Genomic DNA, 23,572 nt, shown 5'->3' with positions numbered 1-23,572 from the left:
TTACACTGACTGGGAGATGAAAGTGGTTTTTACTCTTTTAGAGGTTTATTTTTTAAAAAAGATGTGACAAAGATCATATGTGGCCCTCACAAAAGTAAAACATTTACTATTTGTTTCTTTATAAAAAAGTTCGCATGACCCTGTTTGAGAAGGTTTTCTTGGTCAGGTCCTTATATTTAGGTCTGTAATACATTCAGAGTTAAATTTTGTACAAGACATTATGTGTTTGTTTTGTTTTGTGTATGGATGTCCAACTGATTTTATATTGCTTGTTGAAAAAAGCTGTCTTTTTATTAACATTGCTTTTCAAATTTGTCAAAAATCAAAAATGAGAGGGGTGCAGCTCAGTAGTAGAATGTTTTCTGAGCATGTGGAGGCCCTGTGTTAAATCTCTGGCACCACACAAATCAAATGTGTGAATCTATTTTTAGATTCTCAATTGTGCTCCATTCATTTATGTGTCTGAATTTCACATACTGTGTTAACTAATGTAGCTTTACATTAAGTTTTGAAGTTAGGTACTTTGACTTCTATAATATTTGTGCTTTCTCAAAAATTGTTTTGGATATTCTAAATTGTTTTTTTTTTCATTTGATGATTAAAGTAAAAAACAAGTTTCTGTGATTCTTTTAAAATGTTGTTTAATCTATGGTCCAGTTTGGGGAGAATCAACACCTTAACGATATCAAGCCTTCAACACACAAACAAATCATATCATTCCAAATCATGGCAGTTGGATAAAGAACAAAACTCTAGACTTCCTCATGGTGAGAATTATAGTATGCCATTTTTTTTTAGATAATAAAAACTGAAGAGAGGCCAAGAATCCTTTCAGGGTGCTACAACCTCAGGCCTAGCAGGTTAATTTTTTAAAAAATCTTTTTGCTGAATTCTAACTATAAACTATTAATTCAAAACTTTAGAGGTATGCATTCATAAAAGTTCTCATTAAAAAAGTATCATAATAACAATATCACTTAGATTTTATTACAGCAGAGGGTAAATTTTGAGATCTTCAAAAATAGAATTTACATTGTTTTGGTTTCTGTTTATTCAAGTATTTCATGGCACAGAATAGGAACATTATATATGCTGGAGGAGTAAAGGAATTACATAGTAGAATTTCCCACATAATTATCCTTCTATCACCTAAATCACTATAATTTTAATAATTGAGAAAGAATGAGTTCCACTAGGATATGGGAATCTCAAATTTCCATCCAAAAATTAAGGAAGCAAATGCTCACTAATGTTTATGTTTCAACAGTCAGGAAGCTGATGCAGGAGGATTGCTGCGAACTTGAGACCAGCCTGGCCTACAAACTGAGTTCAAGCCCAGCCTGAATTGCATAGCAAGATCCTGCCTCACAAAGGAGCAAAAAATTATTATTATTATATTTCAAATAGGCTTTAATATATTGCTTCAGAAAATCTGTCTCATAGACATATATATGCAAAAGATAGTGATTATTTTTCACAAGGAGATCACCACATAGCTTAAAAGTTGGAATATTTTTATCTACAATTTTTGGAGTCATAGGTCTATATATGGGGGAGATAACTGCTAGGAAGCACTACTTTAACTTTTAAGTAACACTGGAAATATATAGTCTAAAACATTACTGTATTTTTAAAAGACCTTACATAAGTTTTTGTGTCTGCTATTTTAGGGCTTTTGCTAGCAGAGTCTGTCCTAGCTAAAATTGGATGAGACTATACTATTGCTTTAATAGATATCAATCTAACATGATTCAGGAATATACATCTGTTCAGATTATTCCCTATATTACATAATATTGACCAGGAGGGTCTAGTTCCTTGCAATCCAAAAACTGTGGAATGATAGCCAAACTATGAGTGCTAAGAAGTTGTTAAGAACACAAACAGATTACAGGGACAAATATGGCCTTTAAATATATGAAATCATAGTTTATGCATAGTAACGTATATGCTAATTTAAACCATTCTGAGAGTAAAGGCAAGGACCTAGTACAGTCAAATAATTTTCTTTTTTAAAAAAACAACAAAATTAGAAGACTTAGATAATATGATTTGAAGTCTTAATATGAAACTACAGTAACATAAACAGTGTGGTACTGGTATAAGGACGGTAAAATTCATAAATAAAATAAAATTAATAGTACAGAAATAGATCCACTCATATAAATATTTGACTTGCCACATATTCTACAGTAATACAGTGGTGTGAGGATAGTTTTGGACATGTGATATTGAAAAAATATTTAAAATGAATGATGTTTTAAACATGGAAATTTTTAAACAATAAAGTTTATAAAATAGAAAATAGAATCTTAGAAAATAGAATCTTGTCAGTGTTGGGCTAGGTAAATTTTCTTAAGACACAGTTATATTCACAAGTAAAATTTTTTGTAGATGCAACTTCAGTAAACTGAGAATCTTTCCATCAAAGTACAGTAAAAAAAATGAACAGACAAATCACATAAGGATAAAATACTCATAAACATCTTTCTGAGGTGGGACTAGTACTCAAGGTATATAAGAACACTCTCAAGAAAAAAAAATGAGAAACAGCCAATATTTTAAAATGGGCAAAATATTTGACAATATTAATAGTCCACAGTGATTAAAAAAGAGTTCAATATCATTAGTCATCAGAAAAAAGTCAAAACTAAAATATGATATCACTGTGTAGCTATCAAAATTTGAATACTGGAGAAATTGTAGAACAATTAAAACTTTCTTATCATACTGATGTGAATTTGAAATTGCTCATCTATTTGGGAAAAAGATCTACTAGTTTCTTATATTACTAAGCATGGACCTATTTTACGACCCAATAGTTTTACTTGTAATTACTCAAGCTAAATGGCAGAATATATCCATCAAAACATTTGTAAAAACCTGCTCTTAACAGTTCCACTTGTAATAATAAAACACTTCAAGAAGCCCAGGTGTCCATTGTATTTTCATTTCATTGAAAAGTAAGAACTGCTGATAAACATATGGCCAATTTAATAAACATTACGCTTAGTGAAAGGAATCTTACAAAGAATGTACATAACATGATTCCATCTCTAAGGAGCCCTAGAATGGGCAGACTAAATTATGATAAATAAATCGTAAGTATAGTTGTCACTGTGGACACTGGGTTACAGAGTGACTTGAAAAGACCATAAAGCAATATTCTGAAATGATGTAATTTTCTCTCGCTTTTGTTCTTTTCTTCCTCTCACTTTGTTTTTCTCTCTTGCTCTCTTTTCTTTTTCTTTTTGTTTTATTCCTTCATGTTGGGGAATGAACCCAAGACCTTTTAAATGCTAGGCAAGCGTTCTTTTACCTATCTACATCCGTAGCCTTGGGGTGATATGGTGACATTAGTTTGGGTTACAGAAGTGTTAGCATATGTCAAAATTCAACAAATGTACACTTCAGATATGTGCATCTCATTTAATATGAGTTCTATATTTAAAAAGATACAGACCTGCATTTGTGATATGAATCCTGAAATACTTAGGGAGAACTGTACTGTTGTTGCAATTTATTTTGAAATGCATTAAAAAGGAGATCCATGAATAGAGCAATGAACAGACATATGAATAGATATATGGCAAAGAATGTATAGTAAAATATTACAGCAGAATATCAGTGGTGAGTATATATATATATATATATAGTAGTCATTATAATTTTTTTTTTATACTTTGCAGTACACGAGAATGTTTTTTCTGGTGCTGAGGATTGAATACAGTGCCTTGAATATATTAAACAGGTGCTCTAGTATTGAACTATCCCTGGTTCATATAAAAGAAATTTTAAAAATACATTGAAAAGCAAACTATTAACCTTAGAATTTATGTAACTGTTCATTGTACAATTATTTTTTCAGTATATTTGAAATTTTTCACAGTAAAAATTAAACTATACTAAGAAACCTGCTTATTTCCATCAAGCTAACAAAAATCCAAGAGTTTTTCAATATACCCACTTAGCAAGGCTTTTTGGAAATGAGAACATTCATACATTGCTGGTGAGAGTATAAAATGATGCAAATAGAAATAATAAGTCTGAATAATTAAGGATACATTTACCCTTTACATAAGAAATCCACTTTCATTACTTCATTCTACTATTGTACCTGTAAATATCTGAAACAATGTGTATGAAAGATTATTCTCTGTGGTATTATTTGTGATATGATTGGTCAAAAATCCATATTGTGAACTAGCAATTGGTAAAATAGACCGAAACATATTCATGCAATTCAACACTATGGCTTGGGAGGGATGGCTAGAGACAAGGTCTCACTATGTAGTTCAGGCTGTCCTTGAACTCATTATGTAGCCCAGGCTGACTTTAATTTTGTGGTGATTCTCCTGCCTCAGCCTCCCAAGTGCAAAAATTATAGGCATTCGCCACCATGCTCAGCTGGTAGATAGTTGTTTTTCTAAATAAAGATTTTTATGCACTAATGTTGAGTGATCTCTAAGATACAAAGTTAAGTGAAATAACCAAAATACAAAAAGACCAGAAGGTTATAGCTTATCCTTATTTTTTTAAGAAAAGCATATATATATATATATATATATATATATATATATATATAACTATAAGGGAATTATATATATATATGTGTGTGTGTGTGTGTGTGTGTGTGTGTGTACTGACTAGTATTTTTATTCAAAAAGAAATACTGTAATGATAAATAAGAAACTTAAAAGTGGATATACTAGGATAGAAAGAAAATAATGCTTCTCATTGTTACTTTTATATGTGCATCTTTGTATTACATATCCAATAAAAGACAAACACAGTCACTGAATGATAAAGAATGAGTGTAGCAGTGACATAATGGTAGCATGAGCTTCCCAGCTAATTGAGCTTATCACCCACAAGCTTTCCCAAAGGTTTCAATTTCTGTAAAAGTTAAAAGTAGCAATAGTCTCCATACCTTTTGGTCCAGGTAGACCATCCAAGCCAGTGTGTCCTGGAGGACCTGGAAGTCCTGGGAAACCACGATCACCTTTTGGACCAAGTGTTCCTTTGAAACCTGGGAGTCCTGGTGGCCCAGGTGGCCCAGGTAACCCAAATCCTGGCTCTCCCTTAGGCATACACATGACAAAACACAATAAAGACTCCTATGACTTTCCTTGTGCTTAATGTTTACTATGAAGAATTTAAAGCCGCAAGTACAAGGTAATACTATTTTTTCTCCCATGGACAGAAGGGCAGGATAATTCAATAGAAGATAACAAGTATATTAGAGAGAACACCTTAAGGGATAAGAAACAGAGCTTAGGAAAACAAATTAAATAAGTTGGACTGTTTTTAGAATAAGAGACAACTAAGAGAGAAAAAAATTTAACAATATACTACCTAAATTAAGAAATATTACAGACTAAGTATTAGCTAAACTGAAAAGATGATTTTTAATTTGACTCAAGTGCGATTTTGCCTTTTTAATGTTGTATAAAATGCACACTTAGTTGTATAGGAATACTAAAGCAGTTGGAAAATGGCATAATTTTAAGGTTTGTGTTAAAATACTTAAGTGACAAAAAAGGAATGGCAAGTAAGGTAAAATCTTAATAGTTTTGCACCTGGGTGATGGACATACAAAATTTCACTGTATTACTCCTTTCAATTTTGTATTTAGTTGAAAATGTAAGAAAAACAATGAATTGAGAAATGATTTTCCCATAAGAGCTGGGAGCATGATTGATGATTTTCCTATGGAAAAGAAGCAATAATTATTCAACCCAGGGAATTCAATTAACTAAGGACACAAAAAATTCAGGGACACATAAAGGATGGGGAAAAAGCAAGGTAGGTGTGGTGACACATGCTTGTAATCCCTGCACTCGGGAGGCTGAGGCAGGAGGTCCAATGAAGTTCAAGACTAGCCTGGGCTACAGAGTTCAAGGCCAGCTTGAACTATATAGTGAAATTCCATCTCTAAAAAACAATAAATAAAATAAATAAATAAATGGGGTAACTAAGATAATTACACTCCAAAACATTTTCCTGAAACTGATCGAGGAAAGCTTGAAATTAGGTAAGATAAAATAAAAAGAATGGAAAATAAATACAGAACTATTTATTAGTAGTAGTAGTACATAAAAGTCAATATCAGTTATCTGCAGTATGTATCAGTGTTAGAACTGGCACAGAGAGAGACAATTTAGGAAGGTCTTGATACATTCATCACTGGTTCAATCAATCATCACACAAGCAAGGACAGAGATGAAATGTTACAGTGATTCTATAGAGGAGTTCAGGGGAAGCTAATGTTTATATTACCACATCTAACTGAATAATTAGCTATTGAAAAACAAGATTAAAAACTCTTTTTCTATCTAATTATGATCTCTTGGATTATTAAAGACATTTTGAGATTAAATAATTTTAAATGAAAACATAATCTGTTAAATTTTATCTATATAGCAAAGACTTGGGACAACGTCTAAGTTAAAAGATTCAGGACCACAAAAAATAACGGGGCTAGAAAAATGAGAAGGAATAATTTAAAATGTACCAGACCTTTGGCCCTGGAAAGCCTGGAGGCCCAGGTGGGCCTTCTTGACCAGTTCTTCCAGGGATCCCAGGTACTCCAGGAGGTCCTGGAACTCCTGGAAAACCTGTAAAACAAGAAAGAGAAGACTTTAAGAAATGTATCTAAATTCTTCAACCCACATTCTCCACTTACCCTATGCTTAATTACTATGTAAGATGATAAAAGAGCAATTGCATTTTGTATGGCTACTTAGGATCAAGCATTACAGATAGCTGATATTTTCTCTCATCTTGTGATCCTTTTCTATCCACATAGAAGGAATGTCTGCAAAAGTTATGCTCTTCTGAATAAAAGCAACCATTGCATAATAAATCAGAAATAAGCATAAGGAATAGATTCCATACAAAAACACATGACTTCTCTTCTACTTACAGTTGGTTACACTGTGTGAGATGATTACGTTTGATTGTCAATGTGATAGGCTTGAGAGTTGTCCAAGCGATTAGTGGAGGATGCTTCTGTGTGCGACTGGGTGGGTCATGGAAGCATGACCTCAGTATTATAGCTGGTACCTATCTCCTTCTCTGATGTGATTTGCTTACGTTGTTTCTCAGCTTCCATATATGAAGCACATTTGCTATGTCATATTTTATGCTATGAGGTTTGAGTCTTGTTTCCATACAATCATGTACTGAATCGATTAAATCTGTGAGCTAAATTAAACTCTCCCTGCTTTTAGTTGTGGGCATCATGTATTATGTCTCAGTAATGGGAAAGCTGACTAATGTAGAATGATGAAATGTCTACCATATACCACTGGAAATGAGCTAAAAGCAACTGTAGATATTACACACACATGAAACCAAACCCTATACCTTTCTGTGGTACTGGAGATTGAACTGAGCACCTTCACACTAAGCTTCATCCCCAGTCCCTTCATGAAGTTGTCCAAGCAACTTAAATCTTGCATCCCCCTACATCAACTTCCCAGAGTGCTGGGATTACCAGCATGCAGCACCATGTCAGGCCAAATCTGACACTTTTGAGAGAATCTGGCATAAATGAATGATGACATGTTTAATTACTCTCCTTACACAAATGTCACCCACGCCATTTATGAAAATACATTCGAGAGAAATAAAACATAACTGAAGAAACAGCCTATAAAATTTCACTAAATTAAGAGAATTTTTACTTAGAATAAAACATTGGATATAGGTATACAGTAAATCCATTTTCTATTTAGCACAATCCATTAATTCACAAATATCTATTGAGTGCTTACTGAGTACCAGGAACTGTTCTAAATCAGAGAATATAAGAGTAATAGCAAAATTCAGTAACTCCAAAGAAGTATTGATACCTCATAAATCAACTTTGCAAATGTGCATTTGAGATATTTTATGATAAAATTGTTTTACATTAAGATCCTTAAAGTATATACATTTTGTGAATTTTCATTTAGATTATTTATAGCACTCAGAAAAAAAAAACCAAAATACTTGTCTTCAATCAAACACCATCATACTAATCAGCTACCACTCATTAATCAGTCCAACATACCTTTGGGACCAGGTGGTCCAGGAAGCCCGATTCCAGGAATACCTGGTTCTCCTTTGCTACCAGGTATTCCTGGCACACCTGGTTGGCCTGGGAGCCCAGGGTCACCTAGGAAAAAACAATTTTCAAACAGAGGACTTTCAAAGAAAGAAATCAACAAGTGGTGAAGATGTTTTGAGATAAATTTACTTACCCGGAAGACCTACTTCACCATCTCTACCTCGGTTTCCAGGCAGGCCAGGCTTTCCTGGCTGGGTTATGGTCTGACCTGGATCACCTTTAGGGCCTGAGAACAACAATGAGCCAATGCTAAATGTGAAATATTTACTCTACTAAAGATCTCTTTGAATTAAAAACGTAAAAAAGAGGAATCATCAAACATCTTTTGAAAATTCAGAATAATAAAATTCTGCAAGAAAAAACCATCTCACACTATATATTCCACGAAGACATCAAAGAGGAGGGTGAAATTTAAAAGAAAAATAGATTATTGGCTTAATATCTTCCATGATTGTGAATCTATGATGGTTAATTTTAAAAGTCAACTTGACTGGATTTTAGGAATCCATATATCTGAGAAATTAGCATTCTGAATATGGGAGTGGTAGGCTGTGATTCTTTATAGGTGATCTGTCTCTTTTCTCTAACAGCTTTTATTATTTTGTTCTTATGTTTTAATATGTTCTTATGTTTTAATATTTTGTTGTTATGTTGGATATCTGGGAAGAATCACAGCCTATCAGAATCACAGCAGACTTCTCAACCCAAAAAATGAAATCAAGAAGAGCATGGAGTGAAGTATTTCAGATCCTAAAGCAAAAAGACTTCCAACCCAGAATGATGGTTGCTACAAAACTGTCCTTCAAAATTAATAAAGAAATAAGACACTTCCATGGCAAAAAGCAGCTGAAGAACTTTATGACCACCAAACCAATCTTGCAAAGAATACTGAAAGACATTCTAGATAGACATAGGAAAAAAACACTAAGCAAGGCAAACAGAGAACAAAGATAAACAATCAACAGCAGAAAAATAACAGGTAAAAAATAAACTAATATATATCAGTTATAACCATTAATGTAAATGGTGCCAATTCAACAATTAAAAAACCAGACTGAAAGAATGGGTCAAGAAACAATATCTAACCATATGCTGTATACAAGAAACCCATCTAACCCAAAAGAAAACTCATAGACTGAAAGTCAAAGGATGGAAAATAATACTTCATGCATCAGGAACAAAGAAAATCAGGGGTAACTATTCTGTTTGAGGACAATGTGAAATTCAAACCACAAATGATCAAAAGAGGTAAAGGTCTCTACATACTAGTTAAGGGAAAATTTCAAGAGGAAGAAATAACAATCTTAAATACATATGCACCATATTTGGGAGCACCCAGCTATACAAAACAAATAGTAAGAGCAATGCAAAATCAAATAAGCAAAAATACAACTATAACAAGAGACCTTAACACCTCATTGACACAAAGAGACAGATCAACTAGACAGAAAATCAGCAAAGCAATAACAAAACTGAATTACACCTGTGAACAAATGGACTTAGTGGGTGTGTACAGAGTGTCCCACCCAACAACATGAGAATATACACTCTTCTCAGCAGCACATTGGACATTGTCTAAAATAGGCCATATACTATATCACAGAACATGCTTAATTAAATGCAAAAGAACTGAAATTATCCCATGCATGTTATAGGATCATAGCACGATGAAACTAGAAATTAATGACAAAAGAAACTGCAAAAACCCACAGACACATGGAAATTGAATAGTACATTCCTGAGCTATCAGTGGGTCACAGAAGGAATTAGGCAATATCTACAATCAAAAGAAAATACAAATACAACTTACCAGAATCTGTTGGATGCAATGAAAGCAATCATCAGTAGAAAATTTATTGCGGTGAATTTCCACAGCAGGAAACAGAACGAACACAAATAAACAACCTGATACTACACCTCAAACATCTAGTAGAAGAGAAAGTCAAACCCAAAGCCAAAAAAGGGAAGGAAATTATAAAGATCAGAGCTGAAATCAATGTAACAGAGTCAAAGAAAACAATACAAAGAATCATGAATCAAAGACTTGGTTCTTTGAAAAAATAAATAAAATGTATAACACCCTACCCAACTTTATTTTAAAAAATAAAGAAAAATCTCAGATTCATGCAATAAGGAATTTAAAGGGCGAATCAATACAGACTGTTGAGAAAAAACAGAAGATCATAAATACCTACTTTGAAAAACTCTACTCTCATTGATTTGACAATGCAGAAGAAATGGACATATTCCTAGAATCATGAATGTCCACAGCTGGATCAAGATGTAAAACTGCTGAATAAATAAATTTTAATTAATATAATTGAAAATGTAATTATTACATTACCACGAAAGAAAAGCACAGATCCTGATGGATTCACTGCAGAATTATGTAAGATATTCAAAGAAGACTTAATTAATTCCAACATTCCTCAAACTCTTTAAAGAAATTGAAAGGGAAGTATTTCTCCCTAACTGATTCCTAGAAGGAAGTATTACTCTAATACCAAAACCAGAGAAAGACCCAATAAATAGCAAACTACAGGCCAATCCTCCTAATGAACACAGATGCAAAATTTCTCAATAAAATACTGGCAAACAGAATGCAGCAAATCATTAAGAAAATTATATTGACTGGGGATTTAGCTCAGCGGCATAAGCTCCTGCCTTGCAAGCAGGCAGTCCTGAGTTCGATCCCTGGTACCAATAAAAAGGAAAAAGACAAAAAAAAAAAATAGACCACAATCAAGAGGGATTTATCGCAGGAATGCACGGATGGTTCAACATGTATAAATCAAAAATGTAATCCACCATATCAATGGAGCCAAAAATAAGAGTCACACGATCATTTCTATAGATGCATAAAATCTTTTCATAAGGTTCAATACTCATTCATGATAAGAATCCTACAGAAAATCAGATAGTCTTTACTTCAATATGTTAAAAGCCATCTGTGACAAATCAACATCCAGAATGATATTAAATGCCAAAAACTGAAAGCTTTCATTCTAAAATTAAGAACAAGACAAGGATATTCATTATCACCACTTCTATTCAATATAATGCTGGAAATCCTAGCCAGAGCAATTAGACAAGAGAGAGAAATAAAATGAATAAGGATAGGAAAACAAGAATTTAAATTAACATTATTTGCAAATGACATGTTACCCTACATAGAGGATCACCAAAACTCTATTCAAAGACTCCTAGGTATTATAACTAAATTCAGTAATGTAGCTGGACTCAAAGCCAACACTCACTACCATTCCTATTAAAAAGCCAAAAATCAATACCATTCCTATTAAAAAAACCCACAAACTCACTGAGAGAAATAAGAGTAGCCACACTCTTCAAAATAGCATCCAAAAAATGAAATACTTAGGAAACAATCTAACAAAGGAAGTAAAGATCTATTAAGGGAAAATTATAATAACTGAAAAGGGAAATGGGAGAGGATGTCAGAAAATGCAAATACATTCCTTGTTCATGGATAGGAAGAACAAATGTTATGAAAATAGCCATTTCTCAAAATAATTATACACATTTAATGCATTTCCAATCAAAATACCAATAGCATACCTGACATATCTAGAGAAATCTTTCCTAAAACTCATCTGGAATCAGAAAGTCATAGAATAGCAAAGGCAATTCTAAACAACAAAGGCAAGGCAGGAGACATCACAATTCCTGACTTGAAGTTATACTACAAAGCTACTGTAACAAATTCAGCATGGTACCAGAAGAAAAACAGAACTGAAGGTCAAAGGAATATATTAGAAGACAGAGCTACAAACACACTCAGCCACCTTATCTTCAATAAGGTGAAATTTCAGCACTAGGTTGCTGAAAGTGTTATGCTTTAACCTGTATTGTTATGCTGTTATGCCCCCTTTTATGTCATCCTCTCCCTTATTCATTAAAAAATCATTTAATGTTTTTTAAAAAAATATATCAACCAATAAAAAATGCTCCTGGTTCTGTAGGGAAAAAGAAACCCTTTACAACTGTTGGTTAGAGAGTAGATTAGTACAAACACTGTGGAAATCAGTGTGGAGATTCCTCAAAAAATTAGGATTAGAGGTCCCATTCAACCCCGGCATTCCCCTTCTGTGTATCTTCCCAGAAGGATTGAAAAACATCACACCACAGTGACATATGTAAAACCATAAGGTTCAAAATATACAATAGTCACTGTGAAATGTAAGGAAACTGTTCAATAAAAAGAAGAAACTAAGATAGGGGAAAAGAGAAAGGATAGAAGGGAAAAGAAAAAAATGCAAGTTAGTTATACCATTAGTGTCACTTAGTTCACTGAATAGGAAAGGTTGTGCTAATATTGATTGAAGTAATTTTTATGCCCATATTTTGTACTTGAGTGACTAAAGATAATGTTGTGTAATTTATCAACAATTGTTACTTTTTCATTATTTTTTTGTGAAAATTTGTTTTACCTTTTCTTCTTAATATTAACAAATAAAGTAATAAATTTAAAAAAAGATAAAGGGGCTAAACACATTCACTAGAGGAAAGATAGTCCTTTAATAAATGGTGCTGGAAAAACTGGTTCTCCATATGCAAAAACTAAAACTAGACCCATGGCTATTATCATGTACTAAACTAAAGTCAAAATGGATCAGAAATCTAAATATTAAAACAGAAACACTAAATCTGCTGGAAGACAAAGTAAATAGAAATCTTGAAGACATAGAGGTAGGCAGAGAATTCGTGAACCAGAAGCAAATTGTGTGGGAAATGTTTCCCAGAATCAACAACTGGAATCTCGTCTTACTAAAATGTTTTTGTATGTCAAAAGAAATATCAAACAGAGTAAAAAGTAAACCTATGAATTTTGAAAAAATCTTAGTGAATTGTCCCTCGGACAAAGGACTTCTGTCTTGAACATATAAAGAACTAAAAAAAAAAAAAAAATCAGATTCTCAATTTCAAAGACCCAATTCAAAACTGGGTTTCTGAGATGCATACACAGTTTGCAGATAAAAAAATACAAATGGTAAATAAATATATGAAAAAACGTTCAGTATCATTGGTTATTAGAGAAATACAAATTAAAACAACACTGAGATTCAATCTCACTCCAGAAAGAATGGCCAGGATTAAGAAACTACCAAGAACAAATCCTGGAGAGGATGCGGTGAAAAATGAACTCTTCTGCACTGTTTGTGAGTGCAGAATGGTGCAACCACTGTGAAGGTCAGTCTGAATCTTCCTCAAAATGCTTGTGTTGTAAGTCCCACTTGATCCTGCTATTCCATTTCTGGGCATATTTCCAGAAGAACTGAAAACAAACTCAGTGATATATGTGCACCCATATTTATAGCAGCACAATTTGTAACAGTCAGATCTTGGAAACAACCCAAATGCCCATCAACTGAGGAATGGATAAAAACGTGTGGTACTTTTATACAATAGAGTACTACTCAGCTAAAAAGAATGATCACATTGAGATATTTATAAGTGGATGCGACTTGAGACCTTACTCATATGTAAAATAAATCAAATTCACATGTGTGAATACCATACAGTCTCCCTAGTGTAAGAAATGGCAAGAGTACATAAGATATAAAAATCCTCAATAACTACAGTGAAAAAATAAAAATCGGTTCAATGGGGAAAAAATTTAGAGCTCAGGGAAAATGAGGGACAAAAACAAGGTAAAATAAAACAATGTGTAAGTTCGTAAAAACACACTTAAGATAGCTAAGATGATTATGCTACAAATTATATTAGTTCTTGGCACAAAACAGTTAACATTCATTGCACTGGAACAATTTTGCATGTTTGTGTCTGGTGATCTGAGGCACTCTTTTCAAGAGCACCATGCAAAATCACAAGCTTAAATACATTCCTACAACCTTGTTTTGAAGGCCTATATCATCATTGTTTTGGGCTCTTTGCTATTGTTATTTGTCTTTTTGTTTTTTGTGCTTCTAGTAATTTGTTTTTTGTTTTTTTTTTTCTCTCTAATGCAGAAAGAATATGTGTACATGTAGAGGCTTTTACTTGCCTAGAACTTCTCCTAAACAGTTTATGAGAATCGATTGTACTATGTGTGATGAAATGCAAAGTTACTTTGAATAAAAGACACTATGGTATCTATTGCTGATTTCCTATCATCTTGCTGTGAAATCCAGTAATGCTTTTATTCTTTGTTCAGAGTGGTCTTAGTCTGTTTTGTATTACTTAATTTCAATATACATGAAGATATGGACAGCCATTGAAGAGAACAAGAGACATTATGGTAGCCATTGTTGATTTCCCTATTGTCTGGTTTTGAAGACCTGTAATGCCTTCATTACTCTGTTTTCATCATTTTTATACTATTTTATTTTGCATGAACTCATTTTGTGTGATGATGTAGATGATTATCTACAAGAAAATAGTAGACATTATGTTGCCACTGTTAATCTCCTGTTGTCTTGCTTTGAAATCTGTGTCACTTACATTAATTTCTTCTGATCTGCTTTGTTCTGTTGTCTTATTTTACCCTCTTTAAAATAAAATAAAAAAAGAAAGAAACACCGAAAAATTGAAGCAAAACACTTCTTTAAAAACAAAACGTTCCAGGTATGGTGGAGAATGCCTGTAATTCCAGCACTCAAGAGGCTGGGGCAGGAGGATTGCCACAAATTTGAGATCAGCCTGGGCTACATGAACAAGTTCAAAGCTAACCTGAACTACATAGGGAGACTCTGTCTTAAAAACATTCAGAATGTGTATTATCTTGTTAAGAAGTTCAAAAATTCCAGATCCAACAAAAATGTTCAGAAAATTACATCTCTCAGGAAAGGAAGCTAAGATTGTCAAATGGCAACTAATTTCTGCTTTTAAGCCCCAAATGTAAAACAAAACAGACATATCCAACTTACCTGGCATTCCTGGCTGGCCTGGATTTCCTGCAACACCTTGTATGCCTTTTTCACCTACCGGACCAGGAGGGCCAAAACCAACAGGGCCCATTGGTCCCATATTCCCTGGAAGACCTGGCAAACCTGGGTTCCCAGGGGGACCTCTTTCACCCTTAAAGACAATTCCACCCTGAAAAGTGAAATGTTGGACAAAGAAACACATTGATTTAACAACTATAGGTAGATTGGTATACTGATTGTAAGTTGTTAAACAACAGAAACATGAACAATTCTTAAAAGCTATATAAACTAGTATAATCACTATGAAGATTAGTGCAGAGGTTCTTCAAAAAATTAAGACTAGACATTCCATTTGACCTGGCAACTTCTTTTGCAGAAATCTTCCTGAAAAAGTTAAAAGCATCATATTACAGTGCTACATGTAAACACATGTATAAGCAGCACAACTCACAATAGATAAATCTGGAAAGTTGTCTAGATGTCCATATACAGTTGAATGGATAAAGAAATATCTATATCTATTATGTGGGGAAAGTTGTCTAGATGTCCGTATACAGTTGAATGAATAAAGAAATATCTATATCTATATCTAATATCTATATAGATATAGATGTATATAGTAGAGTACTATTCCTCCATTTAGAAAGATAAAGTTAAGTCATTTGTAGGAGAAGGATACATCTTGAAACCATGATGTTAAATGAAATAAATTAGATACACAAGCTCAATTATCACATGGATTGTCTTACATAAATAATCTGGGTATACACTGTACTTAAGTATAAATAATTTAAAGAGCAACATATATGATTGATAATAGGAATCAGGAAGATATATCTTTTACAAATGGGAAAAGAATCTAGAGATGGAAAAGAGACCATATGGAGAGGATGGGATAGTAAAAAGAATTAAAATGTGTTTACATACTCCATGCAATGAAAGTAATCACTATGTACTACAAAAATCTAAAAATTTTTTGAAAAATTATGTAAATATGTGGTATTATGGTTTGAAATGTGTGATCATGTCATGTAGTCATTCCCTCCATTAACAAGTATTTTTGAGCTCCTTTTATGGGCCAAGTGCTAATGATGTAGCTGAGAATATAAGTGAACACAAATCTCACTTCTCATGAGTCTTATAATCTAATATAAGTCAAGAAGGTTACAGTTTAAATAATATAAAATATACTTCCCACCTAAATATCTGGATCTACATCTTGTACAAAAAGGAGATTGTTCATTAATGTCTAATTGGTGGCTCCATGGTACATTTAACAAGGACATCTATTTAAAACTATTTTATAAAATTATTATTATATATAAAAATCAAGTTAGATTTCTGCTTGTCAGGTGTAAATAAACAGATATGTGTATAGAATAAGAAAAGGTGAATCTTAGATAAATTTATAAGCATCTTAACCTTCTGCCCAAATAGTCTAAGTCAATGTTACTAAATACAATACAGTAATCTTTTAACAAGTTTACATATTTTTTTAAGTTTTTTTGAGATGGGTTCTCACCATGTATTAACTTGCTATATAGCCCATGGTGATCTCAAACTTACTATCTTCCTGTCTCAGCCTTTCAGGCATTGCGATTATAGATGCACACATTTATGCCTGGTTAAAGAAATTTACAAATCAACTAAAAGTGTAGAAACCCCACATAATAACAGTGTACATTACTATTTTTGTTTGTCTATGATTGGGTATGAATCTTAGCGCCATGCTCATCTTTAGTTTTAATTTATAATTTTTTTTTTTTCAGAACGGAACATTGAACTCAGGATCTCATATATGCTTAGCATGTACTCTTTAACTGAGCAACATCCTCAGAGCTTAGGAAACCTTTCTAAGTGACAATACGACATTGTAATACCAAGAGTATCAGACTAACTCACAGGTTCTCCTTTGGGCCCAGGAAGACCTGGCAATCCATCCTGTCCAGGAGTGCCGGGTAAACCAGGAAGCCCTGGAGCTCCAGGGGCACCCAACTCTCCTTTTTCACCCTTCATTCCTGGGAAAGTGAAGACGTCACCAGGTTCCCCTTTAGTTCCAGGAAGTCCTGGAGCACCTGGAGCTCCTGGTATGCCCTGTTGGGAAAGAAAGAGAAGAAAGTGAAAAAGAAGATCAGATTTTTTCTAACTTTTTTTTTTAGTTTTCCCACCACTCTACCCAGTAACATTTGGTGCATAAAGTAATGAATCATGCAACGTATGTATGTGAGTCAGGAAGAGTCAGTGAATAAATGAATTATAAATTAAAATACAGTTCAATTAAAGTATATGTATCTATCCATGAGTGAACATAGACTTGTACATGGCTTCCTCTGACTTTTTTGATTTACCAAGTAATGAATCACATGAAGTATGCAAGTGAATCTGGGAAAGTCAATAAATAAAGTGAATTATACATTAAATTACAATGTAACTAAAGCATATATACATATATACATTTCTATGTGTATATATATAACATATATCCATCTATTTTATTTATCTCCATAAAGGAACATCAAAGCATACATGGTTTCTCACTACATATAGATTCAAAATATATACTTGAAACTTACTGGTAATCCTTTTGAGCCAGTTTCTCCCGTCTCTCCTTTTTCACCCTTCTGCCCAGGGAAACCAAGAGACCCTAGCATGAACACACACACACACACACACACACACACACACACACACACAAAATATGAGCTTGGAACTTGAACCTCCGACAAAACTTTTATAAAAATCAGGAAATCAAATTTCAAAATAAGATATTCCCATTCTATCCCATTCATTTTACAATTTCATTTTCCTGTTTTGTGTTCTCAAAATGAGGAAACCATCCTTTTAAAAAATAAATTTTATTTTATATACAATGTATTGTAAAAATACATTCATGTATTTTTAACTTCAAAATAATCCTTCCTTTCCCAGAGCTAGAACATTCCACTGCCCAGGGTAGAAGAAGATAATGAAAATGTCTGTATGCCTTTATTTTGATTTATGCCTTTTTCCTACATCCTTATTAGGTTTTATTTTTGGTTGGTTTTCCTAAAACTTGGTTTATAAGAAACGTTTGGTGTTCAAAATCTGGAGAAAACATTATCAATGAATTGTTGGACCAGCTGCATCATCAATACTTGCTTACTATTTAGAAATGTTCTTAGGCTAAGAATTGCCCAATACTCATCTACTGGATCAGAAGCTTTGCTGGTAGGGCCAGCTACCCCGGTTTTAAGTCCTCAAGATGATTCTGATGTGTCTCCAAATTTGAAAACCATTAGATCAGATATAAAACGCCAGATTACTAACTTCTAGTGGCAGCTATAAGACTTGATGCAAGTATATCCAAGCTCTGTTTGAACTTGTATTCTTGGTATACACACAAGATAGCTAAGAGGTCTAATGTCTTTTCTCAGCCTTGATTCAGACATAAAGTGTGATCTCAAGGGAAAATTATGCAGGAATGTACCATGAGGCGATTCAATAAAAGAGTTGTGGGTCTGACGTAGTCAATATGGGTTTGATTAGGAAGTGAGAAGGGTAGTATATAGTGAAAAATGAATGGCAACAGGTTGGTAAACTACGATAGAAAACCCTTTCCATAATGACACATGTCATATATTCCTCGTGACTAGAAGCTGTGACACTGAGAATTATAATCAGGGGCCAGGCATTATGAACTCTTACCCCCCTCCACCACACAGTGTTCTAGAAGAAAGAAGTCTGACTCTATACGTTATTTTTCCTTCCATATAGAAAATAGAAAAGACACGTTTCCTAGAATACTTCACAGTGCTTTATTAGAACACATTGGTAGTTTCAATTATTAGAAATAAGAGCATCATTTATTTCATAAAAAATATGTAATTCATATTTAATTACTTATAGATATGAATGACTGGCTCTAAAGTGAAAAGCTGACAACATTTTAAAATTATGAACTTACAAAAATCTAGCCAAGAAAGTTTTTTGTAGAAAAAATTACCCTTAGGCCAAATGTTTTACCTGGGGGGCCAGGGACACCTGGCAAACCAGGTCGGCCTGGATGGCCTGAAATACCAGTTCCAATACAGTTGAAGCAGGTGTCACCTTTGTCACCTGGTAAAAGTAATTAAAAAACAAATATTACTTAAAAAGGTACTTAAATATTCTTTAGTTAGGTTTTATGAAGTTTAGCCACAAAGAGATAGGATTCCTATGTAACAGCATAGCTAGAGAAGACTATGTCTGCCGTCTATTCATTTGCTAAGTATGTACTAAATCTGTACTGTGTGGGAAGAACTGTTCTAGGTCTCTGTGGTACACTGACAGTCAGACAAAAATCCTTGTCTTCATAGAGTTCAATATCTATGGGTAGAAATGCACAAAAAACAATGAAGGCATTAAATAACAAATTATATATTAAACATTTTAATATCACAAAACATATCCAATATGTTAAAATATATTTATGGGAAAAATATAGCTGGATTTGTGAGACTGAGTGTGCTAGGAATGGGTGCGTAGAAGGAAAAATGCAATTTTATTTAATGATTTATTCATTCATTTATATTTTTATTTTTCGTGATACTGAGGATTTAACTCAATGCTTCATAGAAGTAAGGCAAACAATACCACAGTACTACATCTCAGTCTCAAAGTTTGCAATTTTAGATAGAGTGGTCAGGATGAACTTCACTGATAATATGATATATGACAAAAAGGTTGAAGGACATAACACGTACCTAATGAACATAGAGTATCCAGACAAAAATAATAGCCATGTTTGGAATATACAAAGAACTGCAATCAGACTAGACTGCTGGAGCAAAATGAAGGTGTAGAACCAAATCAGCAAGGTAGCAGTTTTTAAGAAGTAGCTTACCCTGAGAAAAATCGTATAGGTGATGTTATAGAACAATGAGGGCAAGCATTTTAGAGCTTTCAATGATACAAACCATCCACTGTGGCACACATGCAATTGTTTTGCCATCAGTGGGCATAGACTGTAACATTTAATGTGAGTGAAATGAGAAGCTACTAGAAGAATTTAAACAGAAGCTGGGTATGTTGGCATAAGGCTGTAACTCCATGAATCTGGTCAGCTGAAACAGGAGATATATTCAAGTCCACCATGGGCAATTCAGTGACTTAATGAGAGTGTCTCAAAAATAAAAAAAATGAAATTAAAATTCAAAAAAATAATAAAAATAAATAAGTTTTTAAAAGACTGGGATGTAGCTCAGTATAAAAGCTCTCAGTTCAATCCGCAGCATCTCCCCCTCCAATAATAGTACAACTGGCAGCTATGTTATGGTTCTAAATTCAAGGATTGAAAGTGGGTAACTCTTTAACAGGATATGGGCGCAGAGAGATATGAGAGAGATGATGCTGTCACCCCAAAGTTACAGTATTGAAGATACTCCAGACATACTTGAAAGTAGAGACAATTGGATGTTTCCGTGGATCATAATATAGAATACAAAGGAAGAAGGCAATCAAAGACAACTTTAAAGTTTATAGCCTAAGCAATTAGAAACTTACAGTAGCCTCCTTTATCAAGTAAAAAGGGAAAGATATGAATGGAGTAATTATGGGATAGGAAGTGTCATAAATCAGAACTATAACTTGATCAATGTCAAGCTCAAAATGATGTGTGAGCAGATCACATGCAAAACTAAGGGAAACATTATATTTGGATAGGAAGCATAAATTTGGAACTCATTGGCAAACCAAATACGTTAAAAGTCATGACGCTGGATGAATGAGTTTACAGAAGAGGAATAAGACTGAATCCAATGCACTTTAAAATTAAAAAGTTCACTAGATATTTCTAACATGCTTACAAAATACAAAGACTCTAGAACATCCAAAACTTATATAAAGCCACAGTTAAGACAGTCTGGTATTAGTACAAAGAGAGTCAAATAACAAAACAAAACAGAATAGGGAAGTCAGAAATAATCACATATATTGGTCACATATATGTGGTCACATGATTTACAACAAAAAATACTAACACAGCTCAGTGGAAAACTGATGGTTTTTATGCTATGATACCAAGTCATTTGGAGATCTGTAAGGAGAAAATGAACTTTGATCCATGCTTGAACTACACACAAAAATTAATTGAAGATTGTGAGTGGCTCACATCTATAACCTCAGCTGTTTGAAGCATGAGGCAGGAAGATAAAAAGTTTGAATCTAGCCTGGGGAACTGAGTGCCTTAACCGGTCCTGTTTCAAAATTAAAAAAAAAATAGTGAAAGAAAAGATGGGATGTAGCTTAGTGTGAAGGTCTTAGGTTAAATACCCAATACAACAAAATTAAAATAAAATAGATGTGGAAGGTAAAATTATAATGCATCTAGGAGAAAACTTAAGAGGAATATCATTAGGTCTTTGATGAGGAAACATTTGTAAAGCAGGGTATGAACAGCACTGCCCATAAAGCAATATTAATAAATATTATTTCACTAATTAGTAGTAACTATTTAACAAAATACAAATAAAAAAATCACAGAATGGCAGAGGGTAGTCCTAAATGGTTATCAAATTACCAAATTAAAAATAGAGAGAACACAAGCACTTTACAAAAGAGTGTATAGAAACTTGCAAAAAAGCTTATCATCAATGCGTCATTGGGGGAATGTATACAGTATCATTTTGGGAAATAATTTGATGTTGTCTACAAAAGAAAATCTATACCTAATCTATAACCCAGCAATGCTATTCTTAGGTATATGAGAGCTTATGTGCCACCAACATGTCAAAAATGTTTGTGGTAGTTTTATTCAGAATAGCTTCAGACTATGTGTTCAGTGACATTAGAATGGATATTTAGATACATTTGTACAATAAAATAATGAAACGCAGTGAAAATATAGTTAAAATGAAAGCATAGATTTATCTCATGGTAAAATGCTTAGCAAAAAAAACTACATACAAGAATTCATATCATATTATTCCATTTACACAAACTTCAAGATTATGCAATCTAATGTACGATAGTAGACAAAATACTGGCTATCATTTGGGATACTAATGGGAAGCAAAAGGAGTCTTCAGTGGTCCAGGATATGTTCTGCATTTTGGTTTAAATACATGGGATATGTGTAGGATATGTTTGTGACATACATCTATGTACACAAAGCAAAATCCTTATTGAATGTAGACAGAAAAATTCTCAATAAAATATTAGAAAACCAAATCCAACAGTACACTGAAAAGATTATTCACCGTGATCAAGTGGGATTCATTCCAGAGATGCAAAGAGTTTGATATGCACAAATAAATAACTGTGATATACTATATCTAAAGAATAAAAGAGAAAAATAATATGCTCATATCAACTGATGTAGAAAAGGCATTTAATGAAATGGAACATGTTTTCATGATAAAAAGTCTTAAAAAGATTACTCATACAATGGAAGGATCTTAACACAATTATGGCCATTCATAATAAGTCAAAGGATAACATTATGTTGAATGGAAAAGAAGGTGAAACCTATCTAAGTGTTGAAATCATTCTGAGATCTGAAACAATGATGCCTACTTCCACCTCTATCTTTAACATAGTTATGGAAGTCTTATCCAGAGAAATTAAAAAAGAGAAAGAAATAAATGGTACCTGAATTGGAAAAGAAGTCATTAAACTCTTCTTGTTTGCAGACAACTCGAGCTTATATAGAGAGAACTTCACCAAAAAGCATTAGATCTAATAAAAGAATTCAGCAAAGATTGAAGATACAAATCAGCATACAAAAATCAACAGTGGTATATGTCATTAGAAAATTATTAGAAATAGAAATCAAGAAAGCAATGCCACTTACAATAGCTACAAAAAATAAAAACCCTAAATATTAACTTAACCAAAGAAGTGAAAGATTTCAACAGTGAAAATTATGTAACAATGATGAAGTTAATTGAAGAGGACACAAAAAGTGGAAAGACAACTCATGTTCATTACTTGGAGGAATCAATATTGTTAACATATCCATATCTATTATCCAAAGCAGTTTGCAGATTTATTGCAGTTCCTATCCAAATAACTATGGCATTCTTTCACAGAAGTAGAGAAAAAAACCTTGAATTTATACAGAAATACTGAGTATGCAAAGAAATTTTGAGGAAAACAGAACAAAGGTAGAGGCCTTATGCAATCTGACTTTAAAATATACTACAAAGCTTTAGTATTCAAAACAGCATTCTGCTGGCATATAAACAGACATATAGACCAACAGAACAAAATTGAAGCCCTAGTTATAAACCCATGTATTTACTGACAACTGATTTTCAGTGAACGTGCAAAGGATACACTGGAGAAAAGACAGTTATTCCAATGAATGGTGATGGGAAAGTTAATATCTATATGCAAAAGAATGAAACTTGATCCCTAACCTTCAACCAGTTGTAAAAATCTAATTAAAATTGATTAAAGACTTAATTATAAGGCTTGGAATTATGAAGAAAGAAAAAGAAAATAGGGTAAGTGTTTCAAAACATTGAAAGAGGCAAGGAGGTTTTGCATAAGACTCCAAAATAACAGGAGACAAAAGCAAAATTATACAAATATGACTACATAAAACTAAAAAGGATTT

General features: G+C 33.1%; 1 protein-coding gene across 2 annotated transcripts in view; it reads right to left on the bottom strand.

Annotated features, from left to right (window-relative positions):
- Col4a5 (collagen type IV alpha 5 chain) overlaps positions 1-23,572 on the bottom strand; it is a 230,895-nt gene that overhangs the window by 83,779 nt on the left and 123,544 nt on the right. For both annotated transcript variants that reach the window (XM_063246265.1, XM_063246266.1), the window contains exons 23-30: positions 19,000-19,092; positions 17,571-17,641; positions 16,900-17,091; positions 14,998-15,166; positions 8,247-8,339; positions 8,057-8,161; positions 6,520-6,617; positions 4,931-5,081 (exon numbers count right to left, since the gene is read on the bottom strand). In XM_063246265.1, coding sequence (XP_063102335.1) covers positions 4,931-5,081; positions 6,520-6,617; positions 8,057-8,161; positions 8,247-8,339; positions 14,998-15,166; positions 16,900-17,091; positions 17,571-17,641; positions 19,000-19,092 — 972 coding nt within the window. The remainder of the gene's footprint in view (positions 1-4,930; positions 5,082-6,519; positions 6,618-8,056; positions 8,162-8,246; positions 8,340-14,997; positions 15,167-16,899; positions 17,092-17,570; positions 17,642-18,999; positions 19,093-23,572) is intronic.

The sequence above is a fragment of the Cavia porcellus genome, unplaced genomic scaffold (genome assembly GCF_034190915.1).
Source record: "Cavia porcellus strain 051 isolate PalLab524CR breed Dunkin Hartley unplaced genomic scaffold, mCavPor4.1 scaffold_3, whole genome shotgun sequence".
NCBI lineage: Eukaryota > Metazoa > Chordata > Mammalia > Rodentia > Caviidae > Cavia > Cavia porcellus.
Note: the sequence above shows the minus strand (reverse complement) of the source record. Positions and strands in the feature narration are given on the sequence as shown.